The sequence below is a fragment of the Cupressus sempervirens genome, chromosome 8 (genome assembly GCF_028749045.1).
Source record: "Cupressus sempervirens isolate cs-2001-9-10 chromosome 8, ASM2874904v1, whole genome shotgun sequence".
In the NCBI taxonomy this organism is placed as follows: Eukaryota; Viridiplantae; Streptophyta; class Pinopsida; order Cupressales; family Cupressaceae; genus Cupressus; species Cupressus sempervirens.
In genome coordinates this window covers 508,167,288-508,190,298 of record NC_143125.1, presented here as the reverse complement: position 1 = coordinate 508,190,298, position 23,011 = coordinate 508,167,288, and the positions used below count along the sequence as shown (strand labels likewise).

Here is a 23,011-nt window from a genome sequence, read left to right as displayed (position 1 = left end):
TGCCTTTGACATCAATGACAATATTTCCATTGGGATATTCCTACGACAGTCAAACCTCACATCCTAGGCCGAAGTAACCCATGCTAGTGAAAAAGCTTGTCATATGCATCGATCCTTGTGATTGTACAAGTGGCAAGGTAGGAACGAATCTATGTTGACAAGAGGAAGTTGCGCTACAATATTTGGAAGAAATAGGATCATGATGTTGAGGGGTAAGATTTAGAGGTAGAAAGAGAGACATTTGTAGATAAGTTTGTTTGCATCTATGAGACAATAGTAGCATCCAAAGGCCATTTAGGGTTGCCGATTTCTTTGATATGTTGAAAGGAGAAGGTGATAACCTAGAGGCTCTAAAATCCTAGCAAACAACTTATAAGAATGTGTGTTGAATGCTCATCACCTCCCAATGATAGACACCTAAACATTGCTAGCCTAAAATAGTTAAAGAAAATAGAGAGATTGTTTCTTGAGTGTTGCTAGAGCATTGGTATGTCTTTCAAATCTAAATGGTGCATCTGAAAGTAAAATGTTCTTTTGTCTCAACCTCTTGTAGGGAGCAAAGATGAGAGATCCAATCAATGCAAGGAGTATGATGATCTGTCTTAACTTATAGTTGATGGGAATGCACCCTCATGTGGTTCAAGGGAAACATAAAGCCATGAGACCAATGATGTCGGAGATAGAGAGGTTGGCAAGGATACCATCTTTGACTTGTAGTAAATGTACACACAAAAAGCATGCTTTGAGCTTAGAGGCACAAGATGGAAGGCCCACACAACCTAGACCTATTGCTTGTAAATGTCCTTTCTAGCAGCTCTACTGATTGTCTTCTTCGATGGAATGAGCTTAAGAGGAGTGTCCGAGGATTACATGAAAAGAGTTATTAGAGAATGCCAATAGAAAGGAGTGAGCTAACGTTGGAGTCTAAACATTAATGACGCCAAATTGGACCTGGCAAGACAATCTTCTTAGAAGATTGAAGGCAAAATACAGATATCTATCATGACTGGAGGCAAATTCACCCATGGATCTGATTGTGTGTCACTATAGAATGACTTTAAATCTTTAGTGCTGATTGGCCTTTTAGGAGGACCTAAAGGTGCTATAACTAGTAATCATGTATTTTACTTTTCTGCCTCCATCATTGCACCGAGCAACTTGTGCCAAACATCCACATATTGAGAATTAATTCCTCATTTTTCACGTGGGTACCTTTGAAACTCAATTTCCTACATGATTCATGCTCCATACACATAGGTAATGCATAAATATTTGAATCATTCACTCAACTCTCAAATTGGTAGGACCAACTTTTAATTTTCAATTTGATATGTCCTTTTTGCGAGTTGTGTTGACAATTATTTGTGAATCATATTAAAATAATAATGTAATGTTTCTAATGGTCATCTTTAGTGAGATTAGTTTTATTTAGTTTCCATTTTTTATATTCAGTTAATAGCAATTTTGTTTAGAAATGTGATTATTTTCTTTTCTATTTGAGAAGACTTCATCTCCATTGTTTAATATCAAGCTATAAACTATCAAGTTTTATAACATGGTATCATAGCTAGTTTGGGTCTAACTACCTCAAGGGAGGTCCAAAGGTATGTGGATTACATGTGCTTGTGTGAATTGCCAACCATGCAAAGTGTTTTATTGTTTTAACATGTGATGATGTTTGGCCATTTTTTAGGGTATTTTTCTTTGTGAAGTTTGGTGTATTGCCGCGTGAAGGTTTTTATAGTAGGTGGTTTTGTTTACTAGTTGTTGTGACTTGTTTTTTGTAGTGTGGGTTTTGCACAATTCTATCCTAAAAACCATGGTCTCTTGGGTTTTCCATTTTTTGTTCTTAAAAATTTAATGGGTAGGTTTTAATAAATTTTTCCTATAAAATTTTTTGTTGGGTTTTCTAATTCTTGACCTTCAAAATTTAGTGGATGGGTTTTTAATAAATTTTCCTCAAATTTTTTTGAATGGGTTTTAATAATTCCACCCTCAAAAATTATACTGTGGGTTTTCACAAATTTTCAAGTCATCACTCCAATTTTTTAGGTCATCAAATATGGGGATGGGGATGCACCTAACCTTGGAGAGGTGTACGAGTGCATCAATTCTATGTTTGGCTAGGTGAAGGCAAGATGTGTGAGAGAACTCCACTTTAACATTCTACAATGAGCACATTTGGCCTATTATTCAATGTAGATGGGACAACCTAAACACTCACTTGCACATTGTTGCTTATGCATTGAATCCGAAGTGGGTACATGCCTAGGCCTGGTAGAGTTACACCAATTCAAGATGATGACGTGAAGGAAGGGTTCATTAGGTGCATTGATAGGATGTATGATGTTGAAATTGTTGGTAAGATTCACACTGAGTGGATGGAATTTACTACTCTTAGGGGTTATAAGGCTGTGACAAAGGAGCATAAGAACTATGGCAAATGAGGATCCAATTTTGTGGTGGACTTGTCATGGACAGAGATCAACGAATACCACATTGACCATTTGTTTGCTGTGCTCCAACTTTTGAGAGGAACTCATCTACTTATAACCTCTCTTAAGAGGAATATACTTACCTCTAGGTGAGCAGAGAAGCTAGTGGTTTTACATAGTGCCTTGTGTCACTGGTCGTAGGGCACGTGTATACAAGGAGAGCCCAACAACACTATGGGATGTAGAGCCAGAGGAGCTATCACATATTGATGAGGATGAAGGTGCTTTAGATATAGGACTAGTTGGTGTTCCTTTGGCAGATCTTGACCTTGGGAGTCCAGTGGCTCTAGTGATGAGGAGTTCGCCAACCTCCCAAGGGATTATTAGTGACCTCCTACACTACATTTTTTTTCATTTTGACATTTTGATTTTCGTACTTATTTTGATATCATGCTAGTCATTGTGTTCATCTTTATGTTTAGATATTTTTTTGTGACCTCCCAAGGGATTATTAGTGACGACCTTCACTACATTTTTTTCATTTTGACATTTTGATTTTCGTACTTGTTTGATATCATGCTACTCATTGTGTTCATCTTTATGTTTAGATGTTTTTTTGTGATGGAGGTTCAAAGCTGCGAGCAAGGCTGCCCAACAAAGGCATGAAGTCAGCGAGCAACCTAGTCCTAACGAGGGCCACTACGGAGAAATTTTTGCTACGTGATACGAGAGCAAGAGCCTATAGGTTGAAACTTTTTTGGCTAAGAGCTAAGGATTGAGGGGTATCCATTCCGCCTAATTCACCCAAGGCACGATCCCAACCTCATCCCTTATGATGTCAGAGCCTTGGACTCAACAAGCCTTGATCCTTGGTGGGCTCACGTGGAGCCATTCAACTTCAATAGTATACCAAGGGCCCATTTACAATAAGATATTTTTGATATTATATAATAGAAATCTTCCATTTGTTGATTGAGTAATTTAAAACTTATGTATTCTAATTTCTAATTAGTAATTTGATATTGAAGACTTCAATGTTCAATGTTCAAGTATTTACTATTTATTATTTGGCATTTGCGATTTTGTTATGTTACTTCTTAATAGTCACCATCTTTTAATAACTAGCATTTCAAGTACTATATGTATACCATATGTACCCACCCCTCTGCCATCCCCTCGCCATCTCAAATTGAGGGCCCTTTGTCCTCCTGTCTTGGAAACCCATCCCCTATTTTTGCGTCACCCGGTCCCTAATGGTGGTGTAACTACGAGGGGAACCTTCAAGCGTTATGGGTAATCTCAGACCACTCTCCCTCTAAGGGGACACCACTCTTCTGATTGCTCCGTGTGGACCTACTCATTTATGACATAGATTCTTTGTTGCCCTAACCCTAATTATGGCTAAGGTGGCAAAATTTGGGCCCTCTATTCTATGTCAATCTGGGCTGCACATTATAATTTGAAAATCTTTATATAGGCCTTGCCTTCTCATTTATAAATCACGAGATCAGGTGGAATCATATATACGTAGCTAATTAGATAGTTATCCCTTGCTCCTTAGAGTCGAGTAGAGTAGATGGGGAATACATTATTGTAAGACGTGCAGAAAAAACAATAGTTGTAAGACGTGAAGACTTGGTGGATTCATGTTTATTTCAATTTGTTGCACAGTGTCTTTCTGGTTTCTCAATTGTTGAAAAGTGCTTTGATCTCTAGGGAGAAATGTAATGATGATTGATGAGTTTCCTTGGCTCATACTTTTGGTAGTATGCTGATTGGAAGCTGTCATGTTGTGTTAGCCTGAGTCACTTTTTTATGGATGCTTAACTTCTATCATTAAATGTGCATTGTTCATTATGATGGTGTTTATTGTGATATGAAAATTCTTTGCATAACCCTTTGAAGATTGCACCAGTTCTTGTGGAGTTGTAGTTGATATTGGCAAAGCAGAGGTTGGTTATTGGGAGTTTGTCCATTGGAGCACTATTCATTGATATCATTTCCTTGAGGAGTAGATTTAGTTCCTTCTAATCCTTTCCTTTTAATTTCAGTCATGCCCACTTGAAGAAGAACAACGAGACTGCAATATCCAATGAAGAAGTTTACACCAATATCGCAGAAAAGGTAAAGAATGATTCAAGTGTAAAGTCTCTGTGTTGCAAACAAATCACGATGACCTCAAAGCTTATCCATACCTAAAAAGGAACCTTGGCATCAATTGTATGATCTTTTGTGATCTTAGCATACACATGATTTTTCTCAGCAGGATAAGATACTTTGGTAGTTTATTCTGTTGGTGGTGCAGTCATAAAATATCCATCAATAGTTCTCTGATTGGTGGACAACAATGTGATTGGAACTAAGTGGGTGTTTCAGAACAAGTTGTATGAAGATGGGCAAGTCACAAGAAACAAGGCAAGACTGATATTTAAAGGCTATACTCAAGTTGAAGGAATAGACTTTGAAGAGACTTTTGCTCTGATATCAAGAATGTAAGCTGTTAGAATGTTTCTTGCTTTTGTTGCCTATAAAGACTTTAAAGTGTAACAAATGGATGTAAAGTTTTTTTTTTTTTGAATGAAGAATTGGAAGATGAAGTTTACATAAAACAAGCAGGTGGTATCGAGTTATCAAATGATCCAGAGATGGTTTGCAGACTCAAGAAAGCACTCTATGGGCTCAAGCAAGCTCCTAGAGCTTGGTATGCTAGATTGGACAAATATCCACTACAACTAAAATTTAGGAAAGGTACTGGCAATCTCTACCTTAAGATTGAAACTAGTAAATTGTTGATTGTAAGTGTATATGCTGATGATATCATATTTAGAGGAGATGAGAACCTTTGCAAAAGTTCGCTGAAGAGATGCAACAAGAATTTGAAATGCCTATGATTGGTGAGTTGTTATTCTTTCTAGGTCTTCAAGTAATCTAGAAAGAAAATGGTATTTTCATATCTCAGACCAAGTGTGCCAAAGAAATGCTGAAGAAGTTTGGGATGGAGAACTCTAAACTAGCTGGATCCCCAATGCCTATTGTTTGTCACTTAAGAAAAGGTGATGAATCTCTGGAAGTTGTTCAGGAGCTTTATAGGTTTGTGATAGAACTGTTGTATTTGACTGCTTCAACTTTAGATGTTATTCATGTAGTCTGTTTGGCTGCTAGATATCAAGCTAATCCCAAGCAATCTCATGAGATGGCAATAAAAAGGATGACACGATATTTTAAAGGGACTCCGGATCATGGATAATGTTACAAAAGATGTCATTATTTCTGTCTAAAAATGTTTATTGATGTTGATTGGGCTGAATGTGCAATTGACAGAAGTACAAGTGGTGCTGCATTTTTCTTAGGAGACAGATTAGTCTCTTGGATGTAAGAAATAGGATTTAGTTTGGTGGATATTACAAGTGCTATCAATATTTCATAGAATCCGGTGATACATTCAAAAATAGCACATTTCTATTCAGTATCACTTCTTGAGAGAGAGAGTTGCTGAAAATGAAGTGAGTTAGACTGTACCTATGAAGGAACAAATTGCAGATTTTTTCACAAAGGGATTGGCGAAGGCAGGTTAGGGTTTATTGCCTCTCCTTTTTTCAGACTAGATGCATAAGAGGGACAGAAGTACAAGTGTTTACTGATGTTAATTGGGCTGAATGTGCAATTGACAGAAGTACAAGTGGTGCTGCATTTTTCTTAGGAGACAGATTAGTCTCTTGGATGTAAGAAATAGGATTTAGTTTGGTGGATATTACAAGTGCTATCAATATTTCAAATAATCCGGTGATACATTCAAAAACAGCACATTTCTATTTAGTATCACTTCTTGAGAGAGATTTGCTGAAAATGAAGTGAAGTTGGACTATGTACCTATGAAGAACAAATTGCAGATTTTTTCACAAAGGGATTGGTGAAGGCAGGTTAGGGTTTATTGCCTCTTCCTTTTTCAAACTAGATGCATAAAAGGGACACATTTTTCTAGGGAGAGTTCTATTGTCTATCTTATGCCTCTTGGAATGATGCGGTTGCTGCTCCTCTGCTGCTCCTAGAGGGAGCAGAGGGGTGAGGTTTTCTGATTTCAGGAATAGTTTTGCAGAAGTGGTCCTTGAAAGGGGGAGCTGTACATTCATAAGATCTTTTAGTTCTCACACCTTGTGTCCTTGATGTCAAAAGGATATATATATATATATATATATATATATATAATGGAGAGAAAATGCAAATGCTCTTTTGGTTGGTGTTGCCATTAATGACAAGGGGGACGATTATTAGCTAATATGTTCAGTGTTAGCATTGATGTTAACATGCTTTGGACATTGATATCAACCTGATGTTGATGAATACAGAAGTATGAAGACATCTAGTATGTAGATAAAAGTATTTGTAGTCTGATATGTAGGAAAGAGTATTTGAAGTATTGTGCTCACATGATTAATTTGATGAATGATGATGACAAGATTGTATGAGGTGTATCTGAAAAGAGGGATGAATGGGAAGCTAAAGTATGCAAGAAATTGAAATTGAAGTCCCTATGGCATAACACTCTGTATTTCTCTGCATGAGAGGTTTTTGGATTGCAGTGTTGGTTTTGAAATGCATGGTCTGTGAATGTTTCACTATAATTTATTCAAGTCCATAGTATTTTGGAAGTTGTGTTTTGCTATTGCTGACATGGAAGCTGGTTGTTAGGAATAGTCAGGGTAAGTTTGGAGAATGCTCTGCATTGTAATCTCAAGATATGCAATTTAGTTGACATGTTTCTAATGTCTATGGAGTGTTCTAGCTTTTATGTTTTATGTTGGTTTACTGCACAAGTGAAGATATGTTTTTTCGAGTGCGACATGGCTGTCTGTGGTGGTCTTTTGCTGACTCAGTTAATCTTGATGACCTATTTATGACTTATTGGTTCAAATATGCATTGGTGGAAGGTTGAAGAGAATGAATTTGATCCTATTGTTGTGTGCTGTGCTTTGCATCTGTGCTTTGCATGATGTCATATGCATTGGAATGTGTTTGTGTGCTCATTCGCAATGTCTTTCATCAATTGGGTATTTGGATTACTGTTAATTGCTAGACGTGTTTGACATAATAAGTTAAGTAATTGTTGCATGCTGGTTCACCCCTACCTCCTCTGATCATCTAGAAGAGTTCAACAAAGGAAGCATGTGAATCAAGAAATGGGAAACATCTGGTTATTGAAATGAGTCTTTAGATCTATTTAGTTATGCAAGTCTAGATGTGATGGTCTCTCTTGGCGACTTCCAAGAAGGATTAAGAACAGTAAGGTTTTAATGTATGACACATAATAGAGTTTCATGCTCCAAGAGTGGTATCTTGTCATGGAACCACAAATTAAACATTTTAAAAGTAAAACTGTCTATTCTTACTCCAGGAAAGTTTCCTCTATTTCAATCAGTCTCAATCATAATGCGGTTTTCTTTCTATGTTCTATTATAGCTGGAACAAAAGCATGTAAGTCAAGGAATAGGAAGCCTATGGCGATTCAAATGAGTCTCCAGCATTTATAATATATATATCTTGTCTATACAACAGTTTCTTTTGGCAACTTGTAAGCAGGATCAATTAGCAGCCAAGGTCATCAGTGTGTGCAAGAGACTGGTGTAGTTTTATGCTCCAAGAAAGCCATCCTGTTGCATAATGATGCATTTAACATCACTAAAGAAAATGTAAAGCTACATGTCTGAAGCAGAAGTAAAGTGGTTTATTTGTACTCCAGGAAAGTTTCCACTAAGTAAATCAGTGTCAAACATTGAGTGGTATTATGTCTACCTAAGTTTTCTGCAATTTATTATCTATTGTGCTGTAATTTATACGAGTATCTTCAATTGAGTACTTGTGCATGAATTTTATTTTGAGACATATAGTGTCTTCAAATTTTGCTTTCACATGGAGTACTTGTAATCAAAGTAACGAGAATCGGAATCGGATTGGAATCGGAAAGGCCAAATCAAATCATGAATCGGCCACGAGTCGGCCATGAATCGGCTATGAATCAGCAAATTTAAAAAAACTCTTTAAATTTAGAGATTTTAACAATTTAAAACTTATTTCATGCACCCTTTATTGAATATAACTTAGACACTATAACATCATCAAATAGAAGTTAACATACATAAACATGGAACATAAATGATAAATTCATCACATACGTAACAACGCAAAATGTAAATTGTAGGCTTTAGCTGAAGTAAATAGAAATCATATGATCATAGTGATTCAAATCATAGAATGTATGTAAGATGAAGATCCATAAGACATCAAATCATAAATGTATGTAAGAATCTAAGATGAAGATTCATGAAACATATGTCTATCAATATTTGTAAACAAAATGAAAAAACAAGGCTCCAGCTCAAGCCTCATCATCATCCTCAAGCTCGGTCGTAGCCTCAGCCTCAGCCTCTGAGTATTCAGTCTGCCTACTAGAAAGGCGTCTAAGGGAGGTCCTAGAGGACTGCCGAACCATATCCCGTGCATGTAAGATGGGCTCACGAACAACATCACTATGGCCCGTGTTTGTGCGTGCGCATGTGCGTCTACCAGTGCCTGAACGTGCTCTAGTTGCGTCCTTTGCCAGGGCCATAGCCTCAGCCTCCCTATCCACCTGGTCAACCCACTCATGGTCTTCCTTATTGAAGACTGGATCCACAGCCTCAGTGAGCCACTTTGATTCTAGATCAATCTCCTCTAGAATGATTGGAGAGGAGTCAGCGCCCAAACTCTGTTTGATCCTAAGACAAAGGTTGTAATGAACAAAGACAAGATCATTCAACCTCTGCACAGTTAACCTATTTCTCCTCTTCGAGTGGATGTGCTTGAACATGGACCAACTGCGCTCACATCCAGAAGCGCTGCTTGGCTGACTCAAAATACGGATGGCAATTTTTTGAAGTTTTGGGGTTGTGGGCCCAAACATTTGCCACCATCTATCTAAAATAAGGGAAAACAAAAGCAATTAGTCTTATTTACAACTTTTAAATTACATAATCAACAATTAAAATGTACAACTTATAAGTCATAGACTTTAGATTCATGAATACATTATTTAATTTTTACCTGACTGTTTTGTTGTCTGAGCATCTATGGCCATCTTGCCAGAGAAAAGTGGCCCTTCTTTATTATTGAACTTGTCGAGCTCAATGGTTGCAACTGCGCTATCCTCATCACTACTCAACCTCTGGATCACTGTATATAAGCCGATGAGAACCTCCTCATCTGCCTTGAAGTTAGGACGAAAACAAAATGTTGGATTCAAAAAGTAAGCCATTGCATGGATGGGTTGGTGGAGCTAATTTTGCCATCTTCTATCGATGATATCCCAAATAGGGGCATACTTATCCTACACTCCTGCATACTGGGCTCTAATGGTCTCTTTGGTCCTATCCATGCCCTCATATATGTAGCCCATAGAGGGCTTCTCCCCATCAACAGTTCGTAGGAGAGATACAAGGGGCTCAGTGACCTGCATATAATGTAAAAAAAAATTCAAGGCAAAACTTTAAATATAAAATAATATAAAAAAGTAAAACTAAATCATTAAACAATTAAATATTAGATATTAAATACTAGAAAGTAAAATACTAAATGTTAAATTGCAATAAATTTACTTTAAGGATTTCTTTAGCAGGTTTCCAAAAACCATCATCATCAAAGATGCAATCGACCACATCTACCCCTGCAGTGGTCGTAGCATAGGAAGATGAAATCCACTCCCGCCCAACAAACATGCTCCTCAAATCGTCCCTTGATGTCAACAAGGATTGTAGTGTGATGAAAGTCGAGGCAAACCTTGTGATGCTTGGACGAGCTAACTCCTTGCTTCTTGTGTACTTCCTCATTGTGCTAAAGACAAATGAATGATTATAAATAAACTTGCATACATTTTTTGCCCTTTCGACACATGATTTAACCCACACAAGCTTGCCAATTTCTTCCAACATGAGGTCAATGCAGTGTGCCACACGAGGAGACCAAAATATGGTGGGGTGCCTCTCCATCAAAAGTTTACCTACAACAATTTTAAGTTAATTAGAAATTCAAACATGTTAGGAAACTTAGAATTAGAAAAAGTTCAAAATTCAAATAAATTTATTTTCAAAACTTGAAAATTTAAAAGTTTACCTACAACAACATAACTTGCTGCATTATCAGTCACCACCTGCACCACATGTTGTTCCCCCACCTCTGCTATGACTTCCTCAATAACCTCACATAACTATGTGGCGTTTTTTATATGAGCGGAAGCATCAATGGATTTGACGAACATGTTATATCCTACAAAACAATGAATTATAATGGATCATCAAGAAATTAGCAATCAACAAATCAAAATTTGAAATATTCAACCACGATTCACAATTATGTATGTAGGAAAGTAGAATGATCAATCACCTCCACAGGAAACAAGAAAATTGAGGAGTGTTCTATTCCTCCTACCCGTCCAACCATTAGTCATGATGGTGCGACCGTTTTTGACCCACTCCTTTCGGTGCTCCCCAAGCTCAACCTTCATATCCTTTACCATTTCATCCAAGAGGTATCCACTCAACTCAGCCTCAGTTGGGGCTTTAAACCTCGGACCACAAATAGCAATTGCATTTATTATGTTTTTCCAATAAGGAGCCCTATCATAAATAGACTGTGATTAGAAATTTAGATGTCAAATCATTATGTAAGCTTGTAAAGTGAATCTATGATTAATCAATGAATCTATGATTAAAGTTTTACTTTAAATTTAACCTTAAAGAAAACAAAGAAAAATAAATAAATTACCTGGCTGCAACAAATGGAATGTTGCAAAAGTGCCAAAATTTGCAAATCTCTTTTGTGGCAGCATCATGAATCTCCTTGTTCAAACCCATGCCCTCAAGCGTAGGTTGTGAGCCAGGAGTAGTGTAGGGCACAAAGTAACTATCCATTCTGTTTTTCCGCACTTTGGGCCGCAATAAGTTGGAGTTGGACTCAATCTTAGTATAAGACCGACTAGCACACTAGCACTCGCATGAACACTAGAACTAGGACGAAAAGGAGGCTTGGAAGAACCCTCCCCAACACAACCTATGGATGCGGAAGCTGATGCAACTGCAAATGGGCTATGGGAGCATGGGAGCCAATAGCCCTTAACCCTTCAAGTTGCATTTTCTTATTCAATTTCTCTTGTTCATATTTTTCTAATGCCACTAAACAAGTGCTTTTTGCCTCAGCTGTTTGGTGAGTGCAAATTGTAATATCATGTCCAGGTATAGCAGCAATGTGGTATTTGACTCGATAAATACCACCAGAATTTATTTCTTTACAAAATTTACATTTCGTTTTAAATTTGTTTCTTCCAGGAAACTCTTCGGTATATTTCCAACATTCATCTTTTTTACCCATTGCTGAAAATGAAAGCAAAGGGCTGCTGCAATAAGAAAGTCCAAGTAGAACATCAAAGTTTGTAACTAATAAACAAAAGCTACAAAACAACAAACCCTAGTTTGCAATTTAGTAAAACTAAAAAAATATAACAAAAAATGCATAATACACTAACATGCAAAAAAAAAATCAGCACATACCTCTTGCAAATGAGTTGAGTAGTGTTGCTATTGATTCCTTAATGCTCCCAATGCAATTTATGGCCTCCCCAAATGGACTTCTGATCTCTTTGGTGCTTTTCCTTCTTGCCGGTTGGAAACCTGTGGTTTTTCTTCTCTTCTTCTCTCTCAGTTTTCCTCTCTTCTACTCATGCTTAACAATTAGAAGGCCCTTTAGGGTTAAGACAAAGAGGAAAGGCCAAAAAGAAAACCTAAAAAACATGTGTTTTATTAAAGAAATAAGTCCACTTTATGCCTTGTCGCGTGGCCGATTCATGGAGCCTATTCAGGGGATTTTTTCCATGAATCGCATGAATTGGCGATTCATGAGAAAAAATTGGCTGTTCCGATTCACGACTCATGAAAAATTGCCTAGGTTGAATCAAATCGCCAAACTGGCGATTCAGGCGATTTCATGGTGATTCTCGGAATTCTGCTTGTAATACAGTTTATGTTGGCTTGATGAAGTTGCCGGAAACATGTTTATTTGTTTGTAAGCGAGTTTGCAACAATCATACATTGTGCAAATTACAGATCAAACTTTGTTTGCACATGAATATATTGAGATCACAATTAAAACTATGTAAGCAGATTGCAGAGAGACCCTTGTGTTAAATTGTAAGCTCTTGTTTCTTGCTCTTGTGCCTAATTGTTTTGTTCAAAACTGCACAATACTAGGGGAAAAAAGCCTAGTGATCATGATTTTAAATGCCATTTTGATCCTTTTTTTTGGCTGTTTGCAATATTCTGTTTCCTGTTTAGGTTTTCCTGTGAGGCTAGCAATTTTAACTGTTTTTTTGGTGTGGTTTTCCATTTCTGCTTTATTATTTGTGTGGTTTTTTTGTTTGCAATTTTATGTCGTCAAAAGCCTTTCACATATTCTACTCTAACAAGCATGTGAAAATTTTGAATAGCAATCGAATTTTCCACAATATTTCTGAGAGTAATTTGTTGTAAGGTTTTTCTGTAAGGCTAGCAATTTTAACTGTTTTTTGGGTTTGGTTTTCCATTTCTGCCTTTTTATTTGTGTGGGTTATTTGTTTGCAATTTTATGTCGTCAAAAGCCTTTCACATATTCTACTCTAACAAGCATGTGAAATTTTTGAACAGCAATCAAATTCTCCTCAATATTTCTGGTAGTAATTTGTGGTTAGTTTTTCTTTTCTTTTTTCCGTGTTCTTGAAGGTCTGCTCCAGGTGTGCAGATTGTTTTAAGATTCATTTTTTGCATTCATTTGTGCCAATAATATAATAACCTATTAATATATAAAATGGTTTTTCTCTCATTTGATTCTCTTTTTTTTTGTGGTAAATTTTTAATTTTTATTTTTGTTTGCTTCAATAAATTTAGTAAGCATATTACAATATAATAATCTATTAATTTATAAAATGTCTTTTTCTCTCATTTGTTTTGTGGTAAATTTATTTATTTTTGTTTACATCAACAAAATTGTGAGCATATTTTTTAATTTTTTAAATGGTTTTCCATTTCATTTTAAAGCTGTAATATTTTTTATTTAATTTTTCAAATTTATAAATAATAAATAATATATAAAAATAATTCTAACAATTTTAAAAAATTTCAATAAAAATAAATTTAATTTCTTGAATAGTTATATGATTTTCAATTAATAAGTAGATTAAACTGTTATACTTCAGCATTACTTTTAGTAGATTAATTATTTTTCAATTAGTAATATATTATTATTTTTAGTTTTTAGTTTTTATTTATAATTTTCTAGGTTTGTAAAATATTTTCTAAAATTTATTAACTAATGTTTTTTTTTGAAAAAGGGGTAAAAATTTATTCATAACAAAGCAAAGAGTACAAAGCAAAAGGCACCAAGCCCAACTGAGGACATCACACAAGCAACTAGTAGTTCCCAAAGGAACCCCACAGATAAAATTCATTCATATCTTGTCTCCAGTAATTGACTTTTCTAGAATCACTGTGTATTCTGGGGGCAATAGCTCCCAATCATCCACATCCTCCCTGTCAAGATTCTTGAAAGCCCATTTAGCTAGAAATTTTGCATGCAATATGACAAAAGGAAACATTATCTTGAAAAGAACATAGATTCAAAATCTGCTTTGCTATTGAGGCCAAATGCCAATTAGCCCCATCCAGTCTTTTGCTTATTCAACACATCGACCACAATTTGTGAATCAGATTCACAAATAATTTGTTTCCAACCCCGAGAACACCCTAGCATAAAGAGTAGCAAGAGCAACCACAAGGTTGTTTGAATGTTGGTCATATATAGAGATAAAGAGCACAGCACCTTCACCGCTGCCTCTACCAATGCCACCATTTCCTGCATGTCCAGGATTCCTCTCGGAAAATCCATTCGTATTAACCTTTAGAACTTTCTCAAGAGGGGGAAGTCATTGCCCCTCTATCCCCTCTATGAGCTTTTTGTTTGGACTGTCTAGATCCTCTATCCATAGAGAATGCTGAACCACGGCTCCCCAAATTCAAAGTCCTTATAACAGCCAAATCACTCGAGTCCATAGCCACATAAAGATCACATTTGGATGAAATAGTCTCTTGAAGATGGTTTACAATCTTTCAACACAAGCGAGTGTTCACCACATTTGAATTTTGAAAGATCTTTCAATTCCTTTATAACCAAAAATTTCATATGATTGAAGTGGGGCCAATGACCCAAGAAAGAAGTAGAAAAGGGGTCTTGGCTAGAGGTCTCACCAAACTTATCTAGAACTCAAGTAAGAAGTGTCATGGACATAGGTATGGTTCTAGAATTTCCACCAGAAGTGCTAGACTTGTCCTAGAGTAAGGGCATTGAAATAAGAGACATGAAGTATATTCTTCACTATTTTTATAAAGAACACAGATAGAAGGACCCTAAAATCCTCTTTTTTGCAAATTCGTCTAGGTGGCATTTCTTTGAGCAACAAGCTTAGGGTAAAAAAATGAATTTAGGCCAAGTGGATTTATTCCACACACTTCCACCAATACTGTCTATCAAATTCTAGGTAGTTTGAGGCAACAAAAAGTTTGCCCTTTGGATCAGGCCGCAAGCCAAAATATTCCTCCCTTTAGGGCAGTTGCAAAGTCTACCAACAAAGCTCTCAAATAATGCTTGCCAATCTGATCTTTCGAACAAGTTGTCTCCATCTGACCCTTGATCTAAGTAGTCTTGAGATCCTATCCTTTACTCCAATTGGCCTTTTACCAAAATATCACAAAGGGTCTTAAGGTGGGTGAACTTTGAGATCTGGGGGATGACCATCCCAAGAGTCATACCACAAAAGAGCATTTGATCCCTTGTAACAAATCTGAAATAGGCCCTCCTTGATGAGCTTTTCCCTCCTTTTGAGAGTATCCAAAATCTTAGAATCATTCCCCTCAATGTTGCAATGAGGTACATTTGAGATGTTTACTCCCTTAAGGTACTTATGGGCAAAGAATTCTAGCCCAGTCTTGGTCTTGGCAAGTGCACCATCTCAATATAACTTAGCAGATAAAAACTAACCAATAATACCAGCTGGTCAGAGCTCCAGACCTTCTTCCTACTTTGGTGGCTTGGACTACAAACTGAATCCTACCCAACCGACCTCCAGTTTAAAGAGAGAATACTAGACCATAGAAATTGGGAAGTGAGAGCATGAGACTTTTTGACAAAGCTGGAGGGGGCAACTTACAAAAAAATACTTGTAAATAGGAAGAGCCTATACTGCTGCCTTCAAATGAGTCACCTTGTTGAAGAAAGTTACATGCAAATCTAATGGCTAACCTTCTTTCAGAACTTATCCCAAAACCTCTTGCTGAAATTCTCTGGGTTGAGGTCTAACACCAAGGGGGATCCCAAGATAAACCAGAGGAAGCGAGCCAATTTAGAGTCTGAGAATCTGAGCGATTCTGCTCTGAATAAGATGAGAAGTTTAAAGAAGATGCAAGACAGCCTCATTATTATTTTTCCCTAAGCAGCCATATAATTGTCCAAAGCCCTGCTGAAATAAATAGCTTCATTTTCTGGCCATGCCTATCAAAGTTGTATCAACAAAAAACTGATGCTGAGAATAAGGAGACAAACTATTGCACCATCTTCATCCCTGAATTAGACTGTCTAACATGGGATTTAATAAATCTACCAAAACATTCGGCCATGATGATGAGCAAATAACGAGAAAGAGGATCCCTTTGTTGAAGACACCTAGTAGCACTAAATATAAGTTCAGAAGGTTCACCATTAACAATAACCAAGAAAGAGGTAGAGTTAACACAAACCATAGTCCAGTTAACCCTATCACTGTTGAATCCAAAAGCCAAAAGAATGTCCCCTTAATTCTGTCATAAGCATTTGCCGTGTCAAGTTTGATGAACATGGCCTTCTCCTTAGAGGTTGCCATGGAATGAATGGCCTCTATGGCAATCACATTCTCATAAAAAATCTGTCATGGTCTATAAAATTTTAATAGTAAGTCAAGACATCAATTATTTCTCCTTTATTTGTTTTTATGCACTTTTTGGATATCTGAAAAATTCCAGATATTTTGCAATATTATCCCTAGATATTGAAAATCTTTTTTTTGGCCTGCCTAGATATTCCCAAGAATGATATTTGCTTCTATGATCAGAAAATTATATCTTATATAATTATTATGTAGACAAAAGTATCTGGCAGTTGAGCACTCCATATTCAGGATCCGCTATCATATGACTTCCAAATAATGTATGCAAAAGTAGGACTTAACATATCATATCGTGGTTAATCTACTACTTTTGTGTGGCATATTCCATTGCAAGGCTTGTCTCATCTCTTTTATCTCTTCCCAATACCTTCACATACTGAACTATCCTCTACCCAACAGGATTCTGAAAGATATACTCTCCAAGACCTCTTCTACCCACTTCTTCTTAGTGGAAGATATCTGCACAGTTACCCAGTTTCATCACTATTGGAGGATATAAGTCACTGACTCTCTTTCATACTTGCAACAAACTTTCGCTCATTACTCTCTTGTCCTGGTGCATACCTTGCACTCTCAGGGTCTTCTAACTCTGATACCAATCTGATGTAAAGCAGGGGCAGACAACTGCAAAATAATCACAGACAACCAATATTTCAAATCCACAAACATCCAATGGTGGTTTTCTCTTGCAATCCTTCAATTCTCCTAGTAGCCCTTCAAATAGGGTTCTTCCCCGTAACTTCCAATGTAGGAAAGATATGAAAAATGTACACGTAGTTCAGATACCCATTTGGGCCTTATTCAACATATCTCAGAATCAGCCTAGGGTGTTTTGTAGGGAATCCATAAAAAATTGACTGTCCTGCCAATTAGGTCTAAAAGGGCTAATTTCGAACCTAGTACACTAGGGCATCACCACAAAAGGAACTCCAGAGATCTTCCTACCACTTTCTTGGCTTCGATAGGGTCCACACACATCTGATAACATATTTCACTTGCCAATAATACATTATCAAACTCCCTTTGTGCAAATTGCTATTCTTTTCGTGGTTTCTTGGCCAAATGCATGAAGATATCAGACTAAAACTTGTTAAAACTTTTGCAAAACAAGCAACTAAGAAAATCACTTTGGTGAGATGGTAGATAAATCTAAGATGTATATTTCGTCCGATTTGCATCAAGATCCAATGTTGGAAATGAAAGTTATGATGCTTTTTAGAAAACTGGAAACCCTAGTCTGTGAAAAGGGTTGTTAGGAAGATTGACTTATTAGATCATTCAAATGACAATTTCCTTAGGAGTGGTAATAGCAAAAAAATATCTGTAAAACAATTACCTTTCAAACCATATAAGTTTTATTTCTGTACCGTTCCGTTCCAGGTCATACCAAGCAAAATACAGACCATGTACACAAGGAAAAAAGGAGAAAAGAAAGCTGCCAAATTCAAGTTTCTTTCATTCCATCCTTTTGCAACCTTTGTATTTGAATTGGAGGCCATATTAGTGCCTTTACAGACAATTCCAACTATTATAAACAACCAATTAACCATTTTGTTAATGATTATGACAATTTTAACATCTATGACAAAGTTGTTTGGCAATTTTTATTGCAACATGACAACTGTTGTGCAACTTTTACAATTTGTTACAACTGGACCTCAAACTTTCCAAAATGGATCAACTCAATCCCAAATAGTCTCAAGGGACCTTACTAGACTCAAAATCACTTGAACAACCTAAAATCCAAGAAATGACAGAATGCCTAAAATGGCACCCTATTATGCTTCTGAATCAATTTACTTGTGCTTTATTAAAATAGCCTAAAACCTAAGTTACTGATTCGGATTCAGGCACGGGTTCAGGTACAAGAATCCAATTCCCAGATTTGTTACTTTCCCCCAGTATGATTTGTATGGATTTGTGTGTGTGTGTGCATTATATACATGGATTCATGTGCACTTATTTCAAATTTGGCATGCGGATCTGTGCGGGTTTTCACTGGATTCTTTCGGGTCCGTGTGGATTTGCGCTGGATTCTACTGGGTGCTTGTGGATTCGTACAAGGTCCAGATTTGACCCTATGGTTCGTCTGCCTTCGCAGTTTGGAAATCCAGATGAATCCACACTGTCAAATCCGGACCACACAAATCTGATACATACCGATTTGTGAATCTAGACCCAGTACAGACCCGGTTCCGGTTTGCTTGCGAATCCGGTAACATAGCCTAAAACCTAAGGTGGTCTTAAACTTTTGATAACATTATGTGATTGTTCTACATGTCATATTATTGTCTCTAGTATTATTATTATTGCATACTAAATGTATTAAATATTATAACATCAGATTTGGACAACTTAGTCACACATTACAAAAATTGGCACTACAATCAGCATTTCTTATCCTAGACAACCAACTATTGGTCTATGCTATTATGCTGAACAATGGGGATCTTTAAACACATTTTTTTTCATAAATGATAACACATGCCAATTGTGCTCGCCACCTCAAAAACTAAAAATTTTGATATTATAATTTTACATAGAGACAAGTTTGAAATGTGAAAAAAGGATCCAATCTCCAAGGTGAGTAATACTTTTAGATAGGAGAGCAATAACCTTATCTGTCGAGAGATCTGTCAAAAGGTAAATTTTGATTTTATTTTCCAAGTTTATTGAGTGTTTGAAAATGTTTTGTCTTTTGAGAACAAGGTTATGCACAAATATCTGTATGCTGTGTCTATCATATGAATCTTGAGGATATTGAGCATCAAAGAAAGGAGTTTGAATGATAAAATCCAGGGATAATAGAGTTCGTGGAACAAAATGTATTCGTCTAGTTATACAATGCAACTAAGTGTTAAGTATTCCCCTTGGTGAAATGATTACAGTATAGTCTCTATCGCACTTTTCAGGAATGACGCTATCTCTTTTACATTTTTTGGTATTTCAAAATTAAGTATGACGCTATCTCTTTTACATTTTTTGGTATTTCAAAGTTAAGTTTCTCTGATACTTCTTGTACATGTCAACAATCAAATGTGAACGTAGAAAAATATTTAAGGCAACATGCAGTTCGTGCTCTTTCTATGTCTGTTGTTCATTGATAAAAGAAGATTACTTTTCCTTTGTTAACATGTTAAAGCTGTCCAACTTAAATGTGTTAACTTACTTTTAGCTATCTTTGTATAACGTTGGAATGTTTCTTCTAGGCTTTCTTTTTCCCAGCAGAATGGATGAATTGGTGTATCAGATTATAGTCTTAAATGATTACTAAATAAAAATGTTTTCTATTGTACTGGTTATGAAACATTACTTCTACCCCTTCCGCAATCATTTTTGTTCAGTTTGAGCATCAATTTTATGCCAGGGCTTCTAGTATTTGTCAAATTATACTATTATGAACATATTTAATTCTGGGAGTAGTCTGTTTATGGTCTTGCTATTTCTGCTGTTCATCAGTGAAATAAAACATCTTTATTTTAATATTTTCTGTTGACACTGTGTTTGACTTTGAACTGCCCAGCATTTAGGTTTCACCTGACCTTTTACTTTGTATGATTCATATTGAAATGCTCTCTTTCAGGCTTTCCTGCTACTGAATAGATAAATTGGTAAATGATGTATATATTAAAATATCTTAAATGTGGTCTCTATTTCACCAGTCATGAATTTTCATTATCTTTGATTTCTTTTTGTTCTGTTTCATCATCAAATTTCATTTATTGTTTCTAGTGTCAAAAACTAAATATATTTTTGGGGAGCATGTGCTTCATGGTTTTGTTATTTCTGTTTTGATTGCCAATTTATTTTTTCTTCTTTTTACTCTGTTTACATTGCTTAACAAGCATGCTTCATCTATTCTGTTCCTATATTTATATGATCTACTTTGGAATGCTCTCTTTCAGGCATTTTTTCCAACTTAATGGTTGAAGTAGTCAATGACATTGTAGTTTTAAATGTACAGCTCATGAATCATCAGATGGAAGCAACATCAATGGCTGCAAGGACTACTTTGATTTCACGACAGACTAGTATCTCTTCTGGGTCAAACAATTCTATGAATACAAATATTAAGAGGTCAATGTCCACAGGCATGGGTCATGCTCCATCTCGGCCATCCACTCCAACCTCAAGGTCAACAGTGTCGGCACCGAAGTCTATGATGCCTATGTCACGGTCTGGAGCAACTGCATCAAGACCATCGACACCTACATCAAGGCCCATTGTTCCTGCATCAAGATCTGCAGGGACTGCATCAAGGCCTTCAACCCCCACAGCAAGGCCTACTATTACGGCCTCAAGGTCTACAGTTCCTGTATCAAGATCTTCAGTTCCTCCATCAAGACCATCATCAAGACCATCCACACCAACAAGACGACCTTCAACTCCAGCCTCTAGTCAAATTAGTACTATGCCTCCAGGCCGCTCTTCTTCTGTGAGTAAGGCAACCTCACGACCTTCTAGAAACTCAGCACCTTCACGGGGAAGCTCTCCTTCTGTAAAATCTCGACCCTGTCCTCCTCCATCCATGCCTGATTTCTCACTTGATGTGCCTCCAAATTTGAGAACAACCATGCCAGAACGACCAATTTCAGCCACAAGAGGCAGACCTGGAGCTCCCAGTGCCGCAAGATCTTCTAATGAAGCATCTAATGCTAGTGGCAGGCCCCGAAGACAGTCTTGTTCTCCAGTCACCACAAGAGGAAGAATTTCAAGTGAAATCCATGGCAGTGACCGGTCTAGTGTGCACTCCAGTAAACCACATGGTAACGGAAATGAGATCATGATCCCTGGTGTACTTGGTAGCAAGATGGTTGAAAAGGTAATCAGTGCAAGAAAAGCTGCTCCACGGCAGGAAGATCAATTATCCACAAGATCTACTACATCCACCATGCATTCCAAACGACCAGTAAAGCCTGCATCATCTCCAGATAGTACAGGTTTTGGGCGGACTCTTTCAAAGAAATCCTTGGATATGGCTTTGAGACACATGGTATGCCATGCTTTCACTTTTTAGCTTCTTGGGATTGCTGTTTACTTTAATATTGATTCTGAAACATGCAAGTTTCATTTATCGATAAAATTTTTATACAGCCTATTGATGATGGTGGATCAATTGTGTGTTTGCAAACAACCTTAATTGAAGACTATAAAAGACAACTAACTTGATTTTCTGCAGGATATACGCCGAAGTACACCCAGTAGCTTGCGGCCTCTCATGACCAACATTCCGACGTCTTCTCTGTACAGTGTCAGATCAGGAGTTAGTAGAAGCAGGCCAGCTAGTATTTCCGACTCTCCAGTAGCAACAAGCAGCAATGCTAGTTCAGAACATAGTGTAAGCATCGCTCTAGGCCTAGGAAGTGAATTGGATGATGACGATTTTGGAAGTGAGAGAGGAAGCAGGATCTCCCCAGCAAGTCAGCAAGGTAGCATTCATTCAAAGGGAAACCTGGCGAGCACAAATTGGCTGCACAGTCCTGGACTTAGAGATGATAAGTATGATCATGACTTTTTATACAACCAAGAATTAGGAGAATTGTCTGAGCCATCGGAAGGTTTTGTATCTTCAAGAAGTGTGGCTGCAGACTGTGAAAGTAAACTCAGATTACAATATTGACATGTTATTGGATGTAATTGTTGTAATAGGGCAAGTCACACTTGCTATTGTCATTGCATCTGGAGCTTGCTGGAGCGAAGGTATTGGTGACTTGAAAGGAGACTGTTGTATCAGTACAAATTGTTTAGAGTTGTTATCATTTGCACCACTTACTGCACTTTTGGAAAGAAAAAAAACATATCGTAGAAGTGGTCTGCTGTTTCAAATTTTTGCTTACAATTCAATGGTGAGAAGATAAAGTCTGTATCATTAATATTAAATGCCAGGAATGTATAATGTTGGACACTCTTTGAAAATCAATTAAGTCTTTAATGTGCAAACCTTACGTTGGTGAATATGAGCTCTAGGTTATCAACTACGTGGGAGTCAGTTGTGTTGATTTATGGACAATATTGAATATAGTGCCAGACAAATAGGAAATACACTTACGAAGTCTGTCTCTATAATGCAGATAAATAGGATATATACTTTGGAAGTCTGTCTCGCAGCAAAGATATTTTCTGGTAAAATACACAAATTTCATGCATTTCTTGATTGACACACAAACACTCAGCAGTTGTAAAATCCAGCAAAAAAGGCCTCTGTTAAATAATGGTTAATTGGAAAGAAGAATTGGGTGTCCTCAGAATAATTTGTAATATTTTTTCATTCCATTGACCATACATCTTTTTGTGGGATTTTTGCACGAATTGGCTGCCAATACAAAGAATGGCAGGTTGCTAGTCTGTCAGGCACTGGGAGCGTCTGCAGTAGAGCTTTTTCCTTCCCGACATTTCTAATTTTTTGTGTCCATAAACCTTGAGTTTGGCTTTGCTTTCCACATTTTCATAATTGATTATTAGATAAAAAATCTAGGGGTGTTTTCCCCACAGGTTTTACTGGAAAGGATATCATAAGATGCTGTGTGTATTCTAATTTAAGGATTGT

The 23,011-nt window shown here is 36.8% G+C and overlaps 1 protein-coding gene across 1 annotated transcript in view; it reads left to right on the top strand.

The window, feature by feature from the left end:
• Positions 1–22,419, top strand: part of LOC149543426 (flocculation FLO11-like protein) — a 61,094-nt gene extending 38,675 nt beyond the window's left edge. Inside the window, exons 4-5 of the mRNA XM_089798212.1 lie at positions 20,429–21,457; positions 21,644–22,419. Of these exons, the coding sequence (XP_089654338.1) occupies positions 20,429–21,457; positions 21,644–22,084 (1,470 nt within the window). The 3' untranslated portion in view covers positions 22,085–22,419. The remainder of the gene's footprint in view (positions 1–20,428; positions 21,458–21,643) is intronic.
• Positions 22,420–23,011: the final 592 nt, after the last annotated feature.